This window comes from Dasypus novemcinctus, chromosome 3, assembly GCF_030445035.2.
Source record: "Dasypus novemcinctus isolate mDasNov1 chromosome 3, mDasNov1.1.hap2, whole genome shotgun sequence".
Lineage (NCBI taxonomy): Eukaryota > Metazoa > Chordata > Mammalia > Cingulata > Dasypodidae > Dasypus > Dasypus novemcinctus.
In genome coordinates this window covers 14,592,957-14,612,221 of record NC_080675.1, presented here as the reverse complement: position 1 = coordinate 14,612,221, position 19,265 = coordinate 14,592,957, and the positions used below count along the sequence as shown (strand labels likewise).

At 37.0% G+C, this 19,265-nt stretch overlaps 1 protein-coding gene across 1 annotated transcript in view; it reads left to right on the top strand.

Moving 5' to 3' along the window:
- The window catches only part of GOLGA5 (golgin A5), a 44,649-nt gene that overhangs the window by 7,071 nt on the left and 18,313 nt on the right, over nt 1-19,265 (top strand). Inside the window, exons 3-6 of the mRNA XM_004475520.4 lie at nt 9,240-9,467; nt 10,856-11,075; nt 11,516-11,639; nt 14,346-14,549. Coding sequence (XP_004475577.2) covers nt 9,240-9,467; nt 10,856-11,075; nt 11,516-11,639; nt 14,346-14,549 — 776 coding nt within the window. The remainder of the gene's footprint in view (nt 1-9,239; nt 9,468-10,855; nt 11,076-11,515; nt 11,640-14,345; nt 14,550-19,265) is intronic.

Sequence of the window (19,265 nt, the reverse complement as noted above, 5' to 3'; positions counted from 1 at the left end):
CTCTTTTCATAATTTTTTGTATATTTTGATTTTCAACAACAATATCATATCATTTGTGAATAGTTTGGTTTCTTCTCAACCTCTTTATTTTTCTAAAAATCTTTTTCTTGCCTTATAGAATTGGCTAGGACCCAAAGACCACTTTTGTGTCTTGTTCCTTATTTGAAGGGAATGCTTTGACTGTTTTCACTGTTAAGTATGATTTTCGCATTAGGTTTTCCTTTTTATCAGTTAAAGGAAGTCACCATATATATCTAGTGTGAGTTTTTATCATAGCGAACTTTAGCAATGCTTTTTCCTGAACCTATTGAGATGATAAAATGATTTTTTCTTTAATGTATTAATCTGCTATATCAATTCAATTGATTCTTTTTTTCAAAGATTTATTTTATTTATATATCCCCACCCCCTTATTGTTTGCACTTGCTGTCTGCTCTGTGTCCATTTGCTGTCTTCTCTTTAGGAGGCCTTGGGAACTCAACCTGGGACCTCCCACGTGGGAGAGAAGCACTCAGTCGCTTGAGCTACCTCAGTTCCCTGCTTTGTTTTATCTCTCATTGTCTTTCCTCTTTGTGTCTTCTTGTGTCATCTTGTTGCGTCAGCTTGCTGCCTGCCCATTGTGTTGGCTTGCTGTCTTGATCATCTTCAGGAGGCACTGGGAACTAAACCTGGGACCTCGCATGTGGTAGGCGGGGATCAGTCACTTGAGCCACCTATGCTTCCCTCATTCTTTTTTTTTTTTCCTCTTCCCCTCTCTCTCTGCTGCCCTGCTGTTTCTGCTGTCTGTGTCCATCTGCTGTGTGATCTTTTGTATCTATTTCTTTTTGTCTTCTCATCTTTCTCCTCTAGGATTCAGTGGGATTCAATCCTGGGGACCTCTGATATGGAGAGAGGTTCCCTGTCAATTGTGCCACCTCAGTTCATGGTCTCTGCCACGCTTCATCTTGCTGCGTGACTCACTTGCGCGGGCACTGGCTCAGACCATGTGGGCATTGGCTCACCACATGGGCACTGGCTCACCACACGGGCACTCATGTGGGTACGTGGCTCACCACATGGGCATTTGGTTCACCATGTGGACACTCGCATGGGCACTTGGCTTACTGCATGGGCACTTGGCTCACCACGCGGGCACTTGGCTTGCCACGTGGGCACTGGCTCACTGTGCAGGCACGATTTCTCTTATTTTTCACCAGGAGGCCCCAGGGATCGAACCTGGGTCCTCCCATATGGTAGTCAGAGGCCTTATCATTTGAGCCACATCTGCTTCCTGATTGTAAAGCCAGACTTGATCTCAGTTTCCTAACATTCTTTTTACAATTTTTTGCCTTTATTTCATAAGTGAAATTTCATAATTGCTTTTAAAATCACATGAATTCTTTTTTATAATCATATTTCATAATTTTTTTCATGTATTCTTGTTAGGTTTTTTTTTTAAGATTTATTTATTTCTCCTCCCTCCACCATTGTCTGCTCTCTCTGTCCATTTGCTGTGTGTTCTTCTGTGTCTCCTTGTCTTCTCTTTGGGTGCACTGGGGACCGATCAGGGACCTTCCAGAGTGGGAGAGAGGTGTTCAATCTCTTGCACCACCTCAGCTCCCTGGTCTGCTGAGTCTCTTATTGTTTCTCCTCTGTGTCTCTTTTTGTTGCATCATCTTGCTGCACCAGATCTCCACTCAGACCAGCTTGCCGCATGGGCCAGCACTTCTGCACGGGCCTCCAATACATTTTGGAGGAATTATATTTCTTATATTTAGTTTCAAGTAAAAAATGAATATGTCACAGGTATGATGCTCTTAACAGAGACATTAACCTAATCACTCACATGAACCCTACAGAAACCAAAGCTTGATCATGCATTCTCTTTGAAGAATATCAATATCTGGCATATAGTTAGCCTTTTTCACATGCCTGGTACTGTGTTGAATGCCTGTTTTTTAAAAACAGCTTTTAATGAATCATAACATATATAATAAATCATACATATTTGAAGTATATAATTTGGTGGGTTTGGACATGTACATTTTAGAATTTATTGGTATAATGTTTATAATATGTCTCCCTTCGAAGAACCGTATTTTGTTATGTTAATTCTCTCTGTTGTATATTTCTCTTTTATTTTATTAATTTCTAGACTTAGTTGTTACTCTGCTTTCTTACTTTCTTTGAATTTATTTTGCTGTTTTCTTTAGCCTCTTAAGATAGATGCTTAACTCATTAATTTTTTCCTTCTTTAATATAAATATTTAAGGCTATTCATTTCTTCTAAATACTTTTTAGATATATCCCACAAGTTTGTAGATATGTACTTTATTTCTTCATTTCTCCCCACCTCCTTATTGTTTTTCACTTACTGAAATCACTTAAATCACTTCTGCTCCCTGCTTTGTTGTGTCTCTCATTATGTTTTTTCTCCCTGCCTCTCTTGTTGTGTTAGCTCTCCACGCCTGCCCATCACACCAGCTCATGGTCTTCTTTGGGAGGCACTGGAATCCGAACCAGCAACCTCCCATGTAGTAGGTGGAAGCCCAGTCTCCTGAGTCACATCTGCTTCCCTACTTTATTTCTTTTTAAAGTCTTTATTATGGAAATCTCAAACATACCAAAAGTAAAGAGTGCTAACTCTGTATTACTTATTACCCAGCTACAATAATCAACAGCTTATGGTAATTATTATTTCATCTCTACTGTCCCATTCCTATTTCCATCCTCTCTGTTATCTCCACCCTCCACAGAATTATTTTAAAGCAAATCACAGATACATAATTTTCTGTGTAAATATTTCATTTTGTTTCTCTAAAAGGTAAACGTTTTAAAAACAAACATTCGTAATGCCATTATTGCCTGAAAATTAATATCAATATCTAATATCTAGTCAGTGTTTAGAGTTTTCTGTTTGTCTCACTTTTTTTTTTTTTTTAACATTTGTCTATTAGAATGAAGATCCAAACAAAGTTCACATGTTGCATTTAGTTGAGACAGCTCTTAAGATTCTTTTATTCTGTAGGGTTTCCCTACTACCCCTTTTTTCCTGCATTTATTTGCTGAATAAACTATATATTTTTTAAGTATCATTAAGTGCTGAATACTGACTAATTTTAATTATTTCTTCATTTAACCATGAGTTAGAGATATTTCTTAATTCCAAACATGGGATTTTTCTAGTTTTCTTTTACTAAATTTCTAGCTTAGTTGTACTGAGGTCTGATAACATGGTCTGTGTGATATCAGTTCTTTGAAATTTGAGATTGTTTTTATGTCCCAGTAAGTCAATTTTTATAAATATTGCATATATCTTTGAGAAGGATGTATACTCTGAATTTGTTGGATGCTCTGTTCTAGGTAGATCCTTGCATTACATTTTTTAACTATACTTTCAAATCTTTTTCCTTACTGAATTTTGCTTGCTTGCAGTCATTTTAAAAATAAAACAAAACATGTTTTTTATGGAATATTTTGAGCCTATACCAAGTAAACAGAAAAGTATAATGAACCCTCTGTACCCATGATCCAGCTTCAATATGGATCAACATTCCTTTTCTTGTATCATGTCTATGTCTAATCACTTCCCATCCCACCCCACTTCACATTTTTTAACACTTTATTTTTCTTTTAGGTTAAATTTATGTATATCAAAATACACAAATCTTAGCTGGGCAGATAGCTACACCTATGTAACCTATACCTCTATCATGACGTAGAACATTTCCATTACCCCAGCAACTTCCTCATATCCTTTCCCAATTTATCTTCCCACTCCATCCTTATAAGCAACCTCTTTTCTGACTTTTTGTTTTCATTTTAGATTTTTACCTATTCTGAAACTTCATATAAATAGGATCATACAGTATGGACACTTTGATGTCCGACTTCTTTTGTTCAACATGTTAGTGATATTCATCCATGTTATTATATATATCAGTAGTTTTTTTTTTATTGTGTAGTATTCCATTGTATGGGTATACCACAATTATTCCATTCTCTTTTACAAATTATTTGGTTGTTTCCAGTTTTGGGGTACTGTGAATAAAGCTGCTGGAAACATTCTTGTACTAGTTTTTGTTTTTAAATGGAAAAATATTTTCATTTCTCTTGAGTAAACACTAGGAGTGGAATTACTGGGTCAAAAGGTAGGTAGGTGCATGTTTGACTGCTTAAGAAACTATGAAACCTATTTCCACAGTGGCTGTACCATTTTATACTCCCTCCAGCAATGTGTGAGAATTCTAGTTGCTCCATGTCCTTGCCTACATTTGATGATATATTCCAGTTTTAACCATTTTTAGCAGCGTGTGTTGGTTCCCTTTGTGCCTTTAATTTGCCTTTCCCTAATGTCTAAAGATGTTAATGACTTTTTTCATGAGCTTATTGAACATTTGTATATCTTCCCTTGAGAAGTGTATGCTTGTCTTTTTGTCCATATAATTATTGTTTATCATTTAGAAATTGCTCAGGTTTTAAGTACATACTTAACTTTTTAAAAAGTAGATCAAAAGTCTATATTTTCATCACTGTTAGTAAGAAATTAAAAACAAGGTGAACCTGAGTTAGTGATGTCTATAGCTCTTTGGTTAAGGCATTTTGAATACCAGTTTGGAATATAACAAATACTCTGACCTGTTCTTCCTCTCCTTACCTTGAATCCCACAATCTTTTTTTTTTTTAAAGCAGTTTTATTGAGATGGATTCACATGCCCACAATCTATCTAACGTGTACAATCAGTGACTTTTAGTATAATCACAGTGTTGTGCATTCATCACCACAAAAAACTTTAGAACAATTTCATTACTCCAAAAAGAAAAATTCCATACCCCTTAGGAGTCACCTCTCAATCTCTATCCTTCCCCAGCTCTACATTACCATTAATCTAGTTCCATCTTTATAAATTGATTCATATTTACATTTTATTTGAATGGTCTCATACAATATGTATCTGGTTTCTTTCACTTAGCATAATGTTTCATTTTGGTTTTTTGCCTGACAACATCTCATAACATTAACATATATAACATTTGTTCAGTTTCAAAGAAAAACAGTCATATATACAATATGTTACCCATATTCATATTTCACATGAGGTTTTACTGTGCTGTACAGTCAGTCCCATGTTACATTTTTTTAAGCTCTCCTTTTTCTAAAAAAAAAAAACATTTATTTATTTACTCCCTCCCCTTGCGGCTTGTTCCATTCTTTCCCGTCTCTTCTCTGTGTCCATTCACCACGCATTTTTTTCTGTACTTGTCTCCCTCTTGTTGTGTCATCTTGCTGCGCCAGCTCTCTGCGGCGCATGGGCTGTCAGCTCTCCACGGCACGTGGGCCGTCATCTCTTCGTGGGGCACGAGCCAGCTTTGCCTTCACAAGGAGGCCCTATATGGGACCCAGAGCCTCCCATATGGTAGACAGGAGCCCAACTGACTGAGCCACAGCTGCTTCCCTAAGCTTTCCTTTTAGCAGGACCTCAATCTTTCCCTTTCAACCACTGTCATACCCATATAATAGCACTGCTAGTTATAAACAGTATGTTGTGTTTTCACCTTTTCTATTCATTTCCAAAGATTAACACATAACCTTTTACCAGTTCTACATAAGTTAACCCTCTTCTTTTGACCCATATTCTAGTTATTAACTCCATGAGTTTACACTGTATATTTAGTTCATGATAATGTAATCATACAGTATTTGTCCTTTTGTGGCTGGCTTGCTTCACTCAACATAATGTCCTCCAGGTTTATCCATGTTGTCATATGCTTTATGATTTCATTTCTTTTTACAGCTGCATAATATTCCATCAAGTGTATACACCATAGTTTATCTATTCATTGGTTGTTGGACACCTGGGTTGTTTCCATCTGTTGACAATCGTGAATAACACCGCTATGAACATCACTGTGCAGATGCCTGTTTTTGTCACTGTTCTCAGTTCTTCTGGGTAAATACCTAGTAATGGTATTGCTGGGTCATGTGGCAAATCTGTATTCAACTGCCAGACAGTCCTCCACGGTGGCTTTACCATTCTGCATTCCCACTAACAGTGAATAAGTGTTCTTATCTCTCCACATCCTCTCCAACATTTGTAGTTCTCTGTCTTTAATAGTGACTATTCTAATAGGTATGAAGTGATACCTCATTGTAGCTTTTATTTGCATTTCCCTAATCATGAGTGGATGTTGAACATTTTCCATGTGTTTTTTTGCTGTTTGTATTTCTTCTTTGTACAAATGTCTATTCAAGTCTTTTGCCTGTTTTTAAATTGTATCCTTTGTCTTTGTTGTTGAATTATAGCATCTCTTTATATATCATGTATTTTTTCAGATATGTGATACCCAAATATTTTCTCCCATTCGGTTGGCTGCCTTTTCACCCTTTTGACAAAGTCCTTTGAGGTGCAAAATTTTATAATTTTGAGGAGGTCCCATTTATCTTATTCTTTTGTTGCTCGTGCTTTGGGCATAAGATCCAACTATAATATTTTTAAGATGTTTCCTACAGTTTTCTTTAAGTAGTTTTATGATACTGGCTTTTATGTTTAGATCTTTGATCCATTTTGAGATGATTCTTTTATAGGGAGTGAGATAGGGGCCCTCTTCTGTTCTTTTGGTTATGGATATCTAGTTCTCCCAGCACCATTTGTTGAAGAGACTTTTGTTCTGTTAACATGGACTTGGTAAGTTTGTCAAAAACCAGTTGGCCATAGAGGTGAGTGTTTATTTCTGGACACTCAATTCTACTCCACTGGTCAATGTGTCTGTCTTTATGCCAGTACCATGCTGTTTTGACCACTGTAGCTTTGTAGTATGCTTCAAGGTCAGTCAGTGAAAGATGTCCCATATCACTCTTCTTATAGAATACTTTTGGTCATTTGGGTACACTTTGCCTTCCAAATAAGTTTGGTAATTGCCTTTTCTATTTCTGTAATGTAGGCTGTTGGAAGTTTGATTGGTATTGCATTGAATTTAAATCAGTTTGGGTAGGATTAACATCTTCATGATATTTAGTTTTCCACTCCATGAATACATCTTTCCATTTGTTTAGGTCTTCTTTGATTTCTTTTAGCATTGTTTTGTAGTTTTCTGAGGATAGGTCCTGTACGTCTTTGGTTAAATTAATTCCTAGGTATTTGACTCTTTTTGTTGCTATTATAAATGGATTTTTTCCCTGATTTCCTCCTTAGATTGTTCAGTACTAATGTACAGAAACATTACTGATTTTTATGTGTTCATCTTGTATCCTGCCAACTTTTCTGAACTTGTTTATTAGTTCAAGTAGTTTTGTCATACACATTTCAGAATTTTCTAAATATCCGCAAATAGTGAGAATTTTACTTCTTTTCCTATTTGGATGCCTTTTATTTATTTTTTCTTGTCTAATTCCTCTAGCTAGAACTTCTAGCACAATGCTGAACAGCAGTGGTAGCAGTGGGCATCCTTGTCTTGTTCCCATTCAGAGAGGGAAAGCTTTCAACCTTCCCCATTGAGTAGGATGTTGGCTGTGGACTTTTCATATATGTCTTTTATCATATTGAGGAATTTTCCATCTAGTCCTATCTTGAAGTGTTTTTGTCAAAAAAGGATGCTGTATTTTGGTGAATGCCTTTTCTACAGTGATTGAGATGATCACGTGCTTTTTTTCCCTTCAGTTTGTTAATGTGGTGTATTATATTAATTGATTTTCTTATGTGGAACCAGCCTTGCATACCAGGAGTAAATCCCACTTGTTCATGATATGTAAGTCTTTTGATATACTGTTAGATTGTATTTGCAAGTATTTTGTTTAAAATTTTTGCATTTATGTTCACTAGAGTATTGGCCTGTAATTTTCTTTTCTTGTGGTGTCTTTATTTGGGCTTTGGTATTAGGTTGATGTTGGCTTCATAAAATGTGTTGGATAATTTTCCCTTTTCAATGTTTTGGAAGAGTTTAAACAGGATTGGTGTTAATTCTTCTCAAAATGCTTGGTAGAATTCACCTGTGAAGCCATCAGTTCATGGACATTTCTTCTTTGGGAGATTTTTGATGACTGATTCAATCTCTTTAAATGTGATTGGTTTGTTAAGTTCTTGTGTTTTTGTTGCATCACTTTAGGTCATTTGTGCATTTCTAGGAATACTATATCATCTATGTTGTCTAGTTTGTTGGCATACAGTTTCTCATAATAACGTTTTATGATCCTTTTTATTTCTATGTGGTTCGTCATAACTTCCCCCTTTCATTTCTGATCTTATTTATTTGCGTCTTCTTTCTTTTTTTGTTAGTCTAGCTATGGGTTCATCAATTTTATTGATCTTCTCAAAGAACCAGCTTTTGGTTTTGTTGATTTTCTCTATTGTTTTTTTGTTCTCAATTTCATTTATTTCTGCTCTAATCTTTATTATTTCTTCCCCTCTGCTTGCTTTGGGACGGTTTGCTCTACTTTTTCTAGTTTCTCCAGTTCAGTTAGATCTTTGGTTTTTATCTCGTTCTACTACTTCTTTTTTTTTTTAGGAGGCCCTAGGGATTGAGCCTAGGACCTCATGCATGTGAAGCAGGCACTCAGCCATTGAGGTGCACTGTTCACCATTCTTCTTTTTTAATATAGGAGTTGAGGATTATAAATTTCCCTCTCAGTACTGCCTTGGCTATATCCCATAAATTCTGATAAGTTGTGTTCTCATTTTCATTTGTCTCAATATATTTACTAATTTCACATACAGTTTCTTCTTTGACCCACTGAATGTTTAAGAGTGTGTTATTTATCTTCCACACGTTGACAGCTTTTCCCCTTTCTCATCTATTATTGATTTCTAGTGTCATTCCATTATGGTCTGAGAAAGTGCTTTGTATAATATCAGTATTTTTATGTTTTTTGAGACCTGCCTCCCAGTCTTTTTTGCCTTCCCTAAATTTTCAGTACTTAGTCTCCATCCTTTTTTTCCCAAAACATCTCAGACTTGCTCATTTCCTGAACCCAACTCCTCAAATTAGCTCTAGGTTTTCTCCTTTCCAGAATTGTATTGTTTTAATCTTTTTAAAAATCATCATTCATTCAGTGGATCCTGACTTTGAGGATCTTTAGAGGTATATAGGCTCTATTTATGAGAATAAAATTTCATCAGAGGGAAGTCTATTGTCAATTTGTTTCATTTTAATGATATATTAGCTGTAGCCATCTTCTTGAGCCCAAAGGCATTCTACCCAAGTAAGCTACTAATGCATACATGCTGAGCTTGTCAATGGAACGAAAATGTGCTCCTTTTTTACAGAAGCCTCTACTAATTCACATTCTGGTCCTGAAGACCAAGAGGATTCTTCACGAGAAAGTGCATCATTAAAAGCTGCTTGTGCTGATGACAACCCCACATCTAATGATGATGGCATGTCACATGAACTATCTAATCTTCGACTGGAGAATCAGCTACTGAGGAACGAAGTACAATCTTTAAATCAAGAAATGGCCTCTTTACTTCAAAGATCCAAGGAAACTCAAGAAGGTAGAACCTTATTTAAAATCTTCAGGATTAGAAATTTAACATTTTAAAAATAAACTATAACTTTACACCCAGAATATTAGAAATATTTTAGATGCAACGTGTGAAATGGTATTTTCATAGTAATGTAAGGCCCAGCTTTAGAATGGAACCAGTCATCTTACCACCAAATGGAAACATAGAGCATTGATTTGTTTGATCATTCTTTTTTATGAGCCACAGAATTTAAAAACTGAGAGAAATAGAACATTAGTTATCTGGCTTGTTTGATTCATGGAACTTCTAAGGAGAGCTGTTCGGTGAATCCAAGGTGGGATTAAACAGAGTAGTGGGCATGAGAAGGTAGAATCGCACTATTGGACTGCTGTAGGGGACATACAATGTGCATAGGATACAGTTTGAATATTGCTTTCTGGAACTGTGCATCAAAGGGACCCTGAGTAGAAAAAAACTCAGAGTTCCTCATAAGTGGGTAATTCAAAAGAAAATATTCCGTGACCAAGGTCTAGGTAGTGACAAGAGATGGGTAAATGTTACTTGAAGTGTAGCTGTGGAGAAAGCAGAGTAGAAGTCTTTGCCTGGGTTTCTGGGGATAATTAGAAAGGACGTGGGAAACGGTGGGGAAAGTTTTACAAGATGCAGATGGAAGCTGAGAAGTGTGAAATAGGAACGTAATTGCAATACCAGTCAGAATCACTTACCTGTAGTAAAGCTTCGCTTTACCCAGACTAATTTAGATATAGTAAGAAAACTTTTCTTGAGATTTTGTGAGGTTTGCTTTAATATTTAAAAAAAAAAAAAGTTTTGGAGACAAATTGTAATTACAGTTGGTATAGGAGAAGGTAGAAATGCCAGTCAGTGTATTTCAAATCAGAGCACTGCATTGCTCTTTCTGTTCTGAGTTCTTAGGTTAAAAGGATAATTTTATTTTTTTTGCAACAGTAATCGGAAGAAATGGATTCTTTTTGTGTTTATCTTTGAGTTTTGTTTTTGTTTGTTTTGACCTTACTTGGAGAAAGGGGTTTACCTACATTTGATTTGGATTTGCCCTGTCTCTAGCAGAGCTCCATAAATCCACTTAACATTTTAGTGATGTTAACTCTGCTATCTACTAGTTTGGGCTCCCCAATGGTTTATGACATATTCTTTAGGAAAAACAACATTGTAGAAGAGCAGTTAGCATTATGCCTTTTGCTTACCTATTAATATACATGTGAATATTGGCCTTTAAAAATGGGTGTCCCTTTTGAAGCCAAAAATATTGAAGATATTTGTAAGCTCCTAATGTTTGGCAATAAGTAAGAAATTAAAGAAACTTAAAGGAGAATCCTGTGTGTCCCAAGAAAGACATGTTTGGTTTTGCTTATATAGAAAAATTTTATTTTTCATAGAATTGAACAAAGCAAGAGCAAGAGTTGAAAAGTGGAATGTTGACCATTCAAAGAGTGATCGAATAACTCGAGAACTTCGAGCCCAGGTAGATGACCTGACTGAAGCACTTGCTGCCAAGGATTCCCAGCTAGCTGTACTGAAAGTGAGACTACAAGAAGCTGATCAGCTACTAAACACTCGCACAGAAGCATTAGAAGCCTTACAGAGTGAAAAATCACGGTAGCTAATTTGTTAATATTGACAAAATGAGCTAGAATGATTTTCTCTTTCTAATGTAAGTAATGGTAAACATTGTAGTATATCTTTATAAAAATTTAGTTGTTGGAAATCTGTAAGAGGGAAATTTTATCTTTAGGTTGTGTTAGAAATGTGTGTAATTAAAAATGAATTTGTTTGAAACTTTAGATGCATCGTTAGTAAATTCTGAATATAAATATAATAATTGAAGAACGTAGTGTCTCCCAACATATAACAAGACATGGTGTGTCTAAAAATATAGATTTTGTCCCAATACAAAGGAAAATGATTGCTGCAAGAACATTTCAGTCAAACCACCTTTTTTGTGATGACTAACAAGCCATTGCTCTAAAACTCTGCCTTGTCACTTGTACCTGAACATTGAGGAAATGAGTTATTTCAAGTGATGTGTTTTATTTTAGAATAATGCAGGATCACAGTGAAGGAAGTAGCCTACAGAATCAAGCTCTGCAAACTCTTCAGGAGAGACTACTCGAAGCAGATGCCACCCTGAAGAGAGAGCAGGAGAGCTATAAACAAATGCAGGTTAGAATGGGGGAAGACATAATTATTTTGTTGTTTGGACAAGAAGGGATGTTTTTATGCTTTTTCATAACACATTTCTTCTTTAGAAGTTCATTTCAGAAAATTCTGTTCCTATGACATAAACCAGATATTTGGAAAATTTAGCTTGATCCTTGCTAAATTTGTTTAACTTTATGAATTGAGATGCAGTTAAAATAGTTAATATTTTAGAGATAAGCATCTTTTCACTGTATTTTAATTAATGCTTATTTGGGGCATCTTGTTTATTATTTTTATTTAAGCTTTTTATAACTCCAGTTTAATCTGATTCATTAGTTTCAAGAGAAAGTTGGACATGATATTATTTGGGTTTTACTCTTAGGTGAATTTTTACATCTAGATCATTGATTCTCAACCTGGTGTATACCTTAGAATCACATGTGGAGCTTTTAATAATTCTGATGCCCAGTCTTCTTTCCCAGGCAGTCTGATTTCATTGATATGGGATAAGGCCCAGGTATTGTTTTTGTTTTGTTTTTGTAAGATTCACAAATGATTCTAATGGGCAGTCAAGGTTGAAAACCACTGGTCCAAGTCTGTCATTTCAATGGGTGAAAATAGTTCATTCCTAAAAGTAAATATCGACAGTGTTATTGTTTTTTATACAATTTTAATAATATATTTTATTTAATCCAGTATATCCAAAGTATTATCCATTCAACATTCAGTTAATATTAAATCGTTATGAGGTATTTTAAATTCTTTCTTGCATACTGATTCTTTGAAATATATGTGATTTACACTTATAGCACATCTCAATTCAATCACTCAGTTTTCCTTGGAAATATACTATCTGCATTTTCACAAACCCAGGTTGTTCTAAATGTATTCGAAAGGTTCCTGATAATAGGCACCTCCTCAAAAAGGTTTAGCATAGAGTTACCATATGATCTAGCAATTCTGGTCATAGGTATATATGCCAAAAAGAAGCAAAAACGTATGCCTACACAAAGACTTCTTGTACGTGTGTGTTCATAGCCGCATTCTTCATAATAATCAAAAAGTGGATATAATCCTGATGTCCATCAGCTGATGGGTGGATAAACAAATGTGGTATGTCCATACAATGGAATATTATTCAGACATAAAAAGAAATTAAGTACTGATACATGCTATAACATGAATAAAACTTGAAACATTATGCTAAGTGAAAGCAGGTGAAACAGACAAGGATACTTACTGTATGATTTTGTTTATATGAAATGTCCAGAATAAGCAGATCCATAGAGACAGAAAGTAAATTAATGGTTGCCACAGCCTGGGAGTAGGAGAGGGAGGAATGAAGAATGGCGGCTAATGGGCATGGGGTTTCCTTCTGGGATGATGAAAATGTTCTGGAATTAGATAGCAGTGATGGCTGCACAACTCTGAATTAATTAAAAACCGCTGAAACCGCTTACTTTAAAAGGATGAATTTATGATATATGAATTATATCTCAGTAAAGCGGTAACTTATAAAAAAAGTTTTCCAGTAACAGAATTGAATATTAGTTTTTAAGTTTAATTAATTAAAATGAATAAATTTTAAAATTCAATTTCACATTTTTACTGGATACATTTCATATGCTCAGTAGCCACGTGTGGCTAGTGGCTGCGTATTGGATGCTATCTATGGGGAAGATTTTTCTTCTTTTGTGGCCACATGCCATTTAACTTTAAAACAATGAGTCAAATGATCAACTCAACAAAAAAAGACATTAGCATATATATGAGTAGTTCTCTTGTTCCTTTTCTCCAAAGCAAGAGTTGATTGGTCAGAATTCTGTGGGCTTTAATTATTGGCATGTGACTATAAAATCTTTTGACTTCTACCCCTACCTTCTGAGTTTTCAGGAGTTAAAGGTAAAAAAAAATTCTCAGAACTCTAGGATATATTTTTATTTCTAAATAGGCTAATAAGTGGCAGTATGATGTTTTTTCTATTTTGTTTTGTTTTTTTGAGGTATCAGGGCCAGAGATTAAAACTGGAACCTCTTAGTGGGAAGCCTTTACTCAGCCACTGAGCTACATTGGTTCCCCTGAGTTGGTTGTTTCATTTGTTTGCTTTTGTTTTTGTTTTTAGAAGTCACCAGGGATCGAACCTGGGACCTAACATGTGGGAAACCAGTGCTCAATCACTTGAGCCACATCCTCTTCCTGAGAGTATGCTTTTAGAGCATGTTTTAAAAGTTTCTTAAGCTAATAAAATGACATTGAACTAGTTTATTAGATAACTTGAAATAAGGGAGATTATATTAGCCATCATATCAGAAAAGATCTGTTTACTTAATTCTTCATTTCTTTTCTAATAGACTTTTTAGTTTTCTATAGAAATTTTCATTGACCAGCTAATATCGGAAAAGACCTAGTATCTTAAGTAATGAGAATCACCTTGGAAATTTCTTAAAAAGAACAGATTCCCAGACCTGTCTTGGAAATTCTGATTCAGTAAGCTTGCCTTTGGGTCGCTGTATTTTTAACAGACTTCCATTTGATTTTTATGCATTGCCATGTTTGGGAGCCACAACTTTAAATTTCCTTTTCCTCAGTTCCTAATCAGTGATTTTTTTCTTCCACTATTGTGTTGTTGGGCTAAGCTAATAAATCCTACAGGATATCTGAATGGATGGTTGTAAAATATATTTCAAAGGCAAATGATATAAGTATACTTATAACTTTTTATCTCAGAGTGAGTTTGCTGCACGCCTTAATAAAATGGAAGAGGAACGTCAGAATTTGGCAGAAGCGGTTACTCTGGCAGAAAGAAAATACTCAGATGAGAAGAAGAGAATCGATGAGCTACAGCAGCAAGTCAAGATGTATAAATCCAACTTGGAGTCCTCTAAGCAGGAATTAATTGACTACAAACAAAAAGCTACTAGAATACTCCAAGTAAGCATGAAATGTACACCTTTGAATATTAAAATGTACCAGTTAACTGAGAGACACTGTGTAGATACTGTGAAATAATTTGTCCTGTTTGGCTGGATTGGTTCACTTCAGGTACCTTGCTCTAAGAAATTTTATGGAAAAGGATAAAATGTCTTGTTCCTGACCCTTTTTTTAAAAAATTCATTCTGCCACTATCTGCCTCAGGCTCTCAACCTATCACCTTGATCACTATGATAATATTGTCTGTTATGAAGCAGTTGTTTTATAGTCATCCTTGTTGTTCCACTAATGAAGCATTTGGAACAACTGGCAGGCTTCACCTAGCTTTTTTCCCCTTCATTGAAATCTAAGATGATCTTATCTTCTACTTTACTTAAAAAAAAAAAAGACTAGTCACCTTATTGTAGTTTTTAACTTCTCTTTCCTTCGCCTCCTGTTTGAGGGAAAATATGTTCTTTATATTTTTCTAGGATAATTTTTTCTGCCTGAACATTTCCTCTCCTGCCACCTCTTTTAAGCCTTTTATCTGTAATTCTGTCCCCTTCTTCCTCTGTATCCCCATCTTTCCCTCTTTGATGCCTTCTTCTGGCTGTTATCTTGCTCCACTTACTTAGAAGTATATGGTTACTTAGTGGAAGAATGAAGACTATATCTAGGAACTCCTGCCTAAGAAGAAAACAGTCCTCTTGGTATTTTGACCCATTGAACCATTGCCCCTGTCCCTCTCCTTTCTTTCTATAACAGGCTTATCAGAATTGTAGTATATTTGCTGTCTTTCCTTCTTTAGAACTCACTAACATTTACTCCTTGATGTAGTTTCTTTCCCTACTGCAACTTCTGAAATTTTATTTTCAAAAGTCTTTAATGGCATTGTTACCAGATTTTATCTAGGTTCTTGGCTATGCTGCAGAAATGAATTTCAAGAGCACTCCAAGTGAGTTAGGCCAGTGATTTATTCAGGTAGGGAGGGAAGAGAAATGGGAGAAAATTACGGAGCAGGGATCCCAGGTAGAGAGGAAAGGAGTGAAAGGGGATGAGGAGGGATGATTTACAAGCTGCAGTTCCCCATTGTAGATTATAAGTCCCCAGGTTTACTTGCATGGCCACATGGCAGAGGAAAAATGGTGACAGCGGTATAAAGAGGGCAGGACAGGTCTGTAGGCAAAAGAGCAGGGCAAGAGAGAGTCCACGTTCTAGTTTGTGGCTGGTTTTTTAACTGTTCATTATTCGCCCCTTTGCTAATGAAGCGGAGGGTGGGGGGGGCGTTTCAGCTGTTTGCTGTTTGGATTGATTACCCCACCCATCAATCTCTTAGTGGGGATCCAATGATAAAGTTTCTAGGGAACATCCAGGCTTTTTGTTGTTCTCAGGAAGGAGTCTTTGTTCTAGGTAGCAGAATCCTGGGGGTGGGGTTCCTCCAGCAGCCATCTTGGGGGTTATTGATGTCCATGTGAATTCTCTTGCCAGGTTCCAGATCCGTCTATTAATTCTCTATCTTGTTAGCCTGCTTCAGCCTCAATATATATTCTCTGTTCTTAGTTTCCATCTTCCTTGATTTTGGTAGAATATTTAAATACTGTTGACTTTCCCAAACTTGGTTCCTCTTGTCTTCTATGCCTTTTGCATTGCCTTGGCTCTCTTGATTTATGGCTTCTTGTGTCTACAGGGTGCTCTTCCTAATCTCCAAAGAGTAAGAATCCTCTTGTTTCTGGCCTAAGCCCTCTTTCGCTCTTCTATCTTGTCTTAGTTTGCATTCTCATATACTCACTCTGCTTCTGTTGCCTCCACGTAATTGACTTCAAGCATGTCTCCAGGCCTAACCTCCTGAACCAGTTTCTAACTGCCTGCTTTGCCTTTTTACCCGGGATGTGTCAGTCCCCAAACCTGCTTCTCCTTTATTTTCCTGATTCGGTGAATATTGCCATCTTCCCAGGAACACAGCTTGAAAGCTCAGTGTCATTCTCAAAACCACCTTTTCCTTTTGCCCCTATTTCCTGTTGGTTATGAATGCTTTTTAAAAATTGTACTTCCATGAAATACATCCTTCTCCTCCAACATCTTCTAACTTTTTAAATTATGTCACTAATTTAATTCATGTTATAAGTATTTATTGAGCACCTAACTATTCACTAGGCTCTATGAGAGGTACCAAGGATACAAAGCCTAAAGGACATGCTCTCTTTCTTCAAGGAGTGTTCACTTTAGTGGTGAAGGATATAAAGAAACTGTTGATGGATGCAGTACAGTGATAGAAATGTTTAAAATCTACTAGGAGATGTCAGAGATCCCTGCACTGAGAAAGTGCTTTATAAAAAGAAACCTGGAGGATTTGTAGGAAAACTCATGGTAGAGAGGAAATTTCAGATGTAACAGCCTGATAGAATAAGGGGGCCTGAGAGATCACAGCATGTTTGGGAGAGTGCAGTGGTTCCACATTGCTGGAACAAACAGTTAAGAGATTAAAAGTGGGACGTAAAAGTGCCAGGCTGAAGCCAGATCATAATGGACTTTGTATACATGCAAAGGAGTTTTGATTTTCTCCTATAGGTGATGAGAGTGGGTAAAGAATATGAGAGGCAGAATCAGATTTGAGTATAAGAAATGTAGCAATGGGGAGCAGATGGGCCTCAAGCAGTTGAGCACTTGCTTCCCACACGGGAGGTTCTGGGTTCAGTTCCTGGTGCCTCCTAAAAACAAAAACAAAAACAAAAGAACCAACTCAGGGGACCCCGTGTGGCTCAGTGCTTGAGTACCAGCTTCCCACTTGTGAGGTCCCAGGTTCAATCCCTGGCCCAATACCTAATGAAAAAGAAAGAAAGAAAGAAATGTAGCAGCAATGAAGGGGTTGGAGAGGAATTAGACCTTTATCTTATTGTGTCCCCATTATAGTGCCTGGCACCTAGTAGGTTCTTAAATTGTTGAATGAATTGAAAAGATGGGGGGTGGGATAGGAAGATTCCAAGCATGTAGATGGTAAGAGGTAACTATAAGAAATAACAGTAAGAAGTAATAAGAGCCTGCTCTAAGGCTGTGCCGAGTGGATGGCAATTGGGCATAGATAAGAGATACATAGAATATATGAGATTTGGAGAATTTAATTGGAGGAAGGGGACAAAGGCAAATGGAACCCAGGATGATTGCCAGATTCCTGGTTTACATGTGTACGAATGATGTTCCCTTGTATGATAAAGGGAAAACAGGTTAGGGTTGAGGGAGGTTATGACAGATTAATGGAGATATTGCAAAACTGGTGTGACGCTGAGGTGAACTTGCCAGGAAGGCAATTGAAAACAGAGGCCTGAAGCTCAGCAGAGAGGTCTGGGCATTAGCCAGGTGAATTGGGAGTGTAGATAAGATTACCCAAGAGTGGTAAGTAGCCTGAGGGGGAGGAAGGCTGAGGTCTAGGAATGCAGCCTTAAAGCTCAGTCTCTAGGACTTGGGCGAAGGAAAAGAGCCTGCTAAAGAAAGAAAGGAGAGTGGTCAGAGGTTGGAGGTACCACACAGGGAAGAGTCAGGTACAACTCAGTGCTCTAATGTGATGAGGCCTGAACCAAGCACTTAGATTTGGCAACTAGAAGGTCCTTGGGGGCCTCACAAAAGGATCCGTTCAGGCAGACACGGCAGATGAAAACATCAAGTCAGCGACAACTTGACTGTGGACATGAGGAAAGGACATAGCTAGACAGCGATGTGGTGCTGGGAGATTTTTGTATTTTTTTTAAAAACTGAAAGTTATATAATAATCATGATGCTATTGTAGAAAATTTGAAGAAGAAAATAGAAATCACCCATAATCCTACCGGGAAAATGAAATGTTATTTTTGATGGTGGAGAGTGATTTTTAAAAATTTGTATTCTGGGAAGCAGATTTGGCCCAGTGGATAGGGCGTCTGTTTACCACATGGGAGGTCCGCGGTCCAAACCCTGGACCTCCTTGACCCATGTGCAGCTGGCCCATGTGCAGCGCTAATGCGCGCAGGAAGTGCCCTGCCACACAGGGGTGTCCCCCGCATAGGGGAGCCCCATGTGCAAGGAGTGCACCTGGTAAGGAGAGCCGCCCAGCGAGAAAGAAAGTGCAGCCTGCCCAGGAATGGTGCCGCACACACGGAGAGCTGATGCAGCAAGATGACGCAACAACAAAGAGACACAGATTCCCATGCCGCTGACAACAACAGAAGCGGACAAAAGAAGAACACGCAGCAAATGGACACAGAGAACAGACAACTGGGGCAGGGCGGGGTGGGGGGGAAGGGGAGAGAAATAAAAAAATAATAAATCTTTTAAAAAAAATTTGTATTCTAAGGTGGAAGAGCTGATGATCCTTTTTGTACTTGTCTGGAATTACAACAATTTAAAAACTGGTCCTCTCACATCAAATTTCTTCTTCCAACTCATCCTTTATGCCAGGAATTGGCAAACTTTTTCTTTAAATATCCAGATAATAAATATGTTAGGCTTTGTCACATATTCTTCTTTGTTTTTTGTTCATTTTGCTTTGATTTTTACAACAGTTTAGGAGTATAAAAGCTATTCTTAGCTTTTGGGCCAATACAAACAGCCTAGATGGTGGATATGGCCCAGGGGCCGGTTTGCCAACATCCACTTTACACCGCTGCCAGATTTACCTTCCTAAAATATATCTCTGGCCTTATCACGCCCCTCTTTACATTTTGGTAACTTGTTTTAGCCAACCAAATAAAATAACATTTTAGCTGG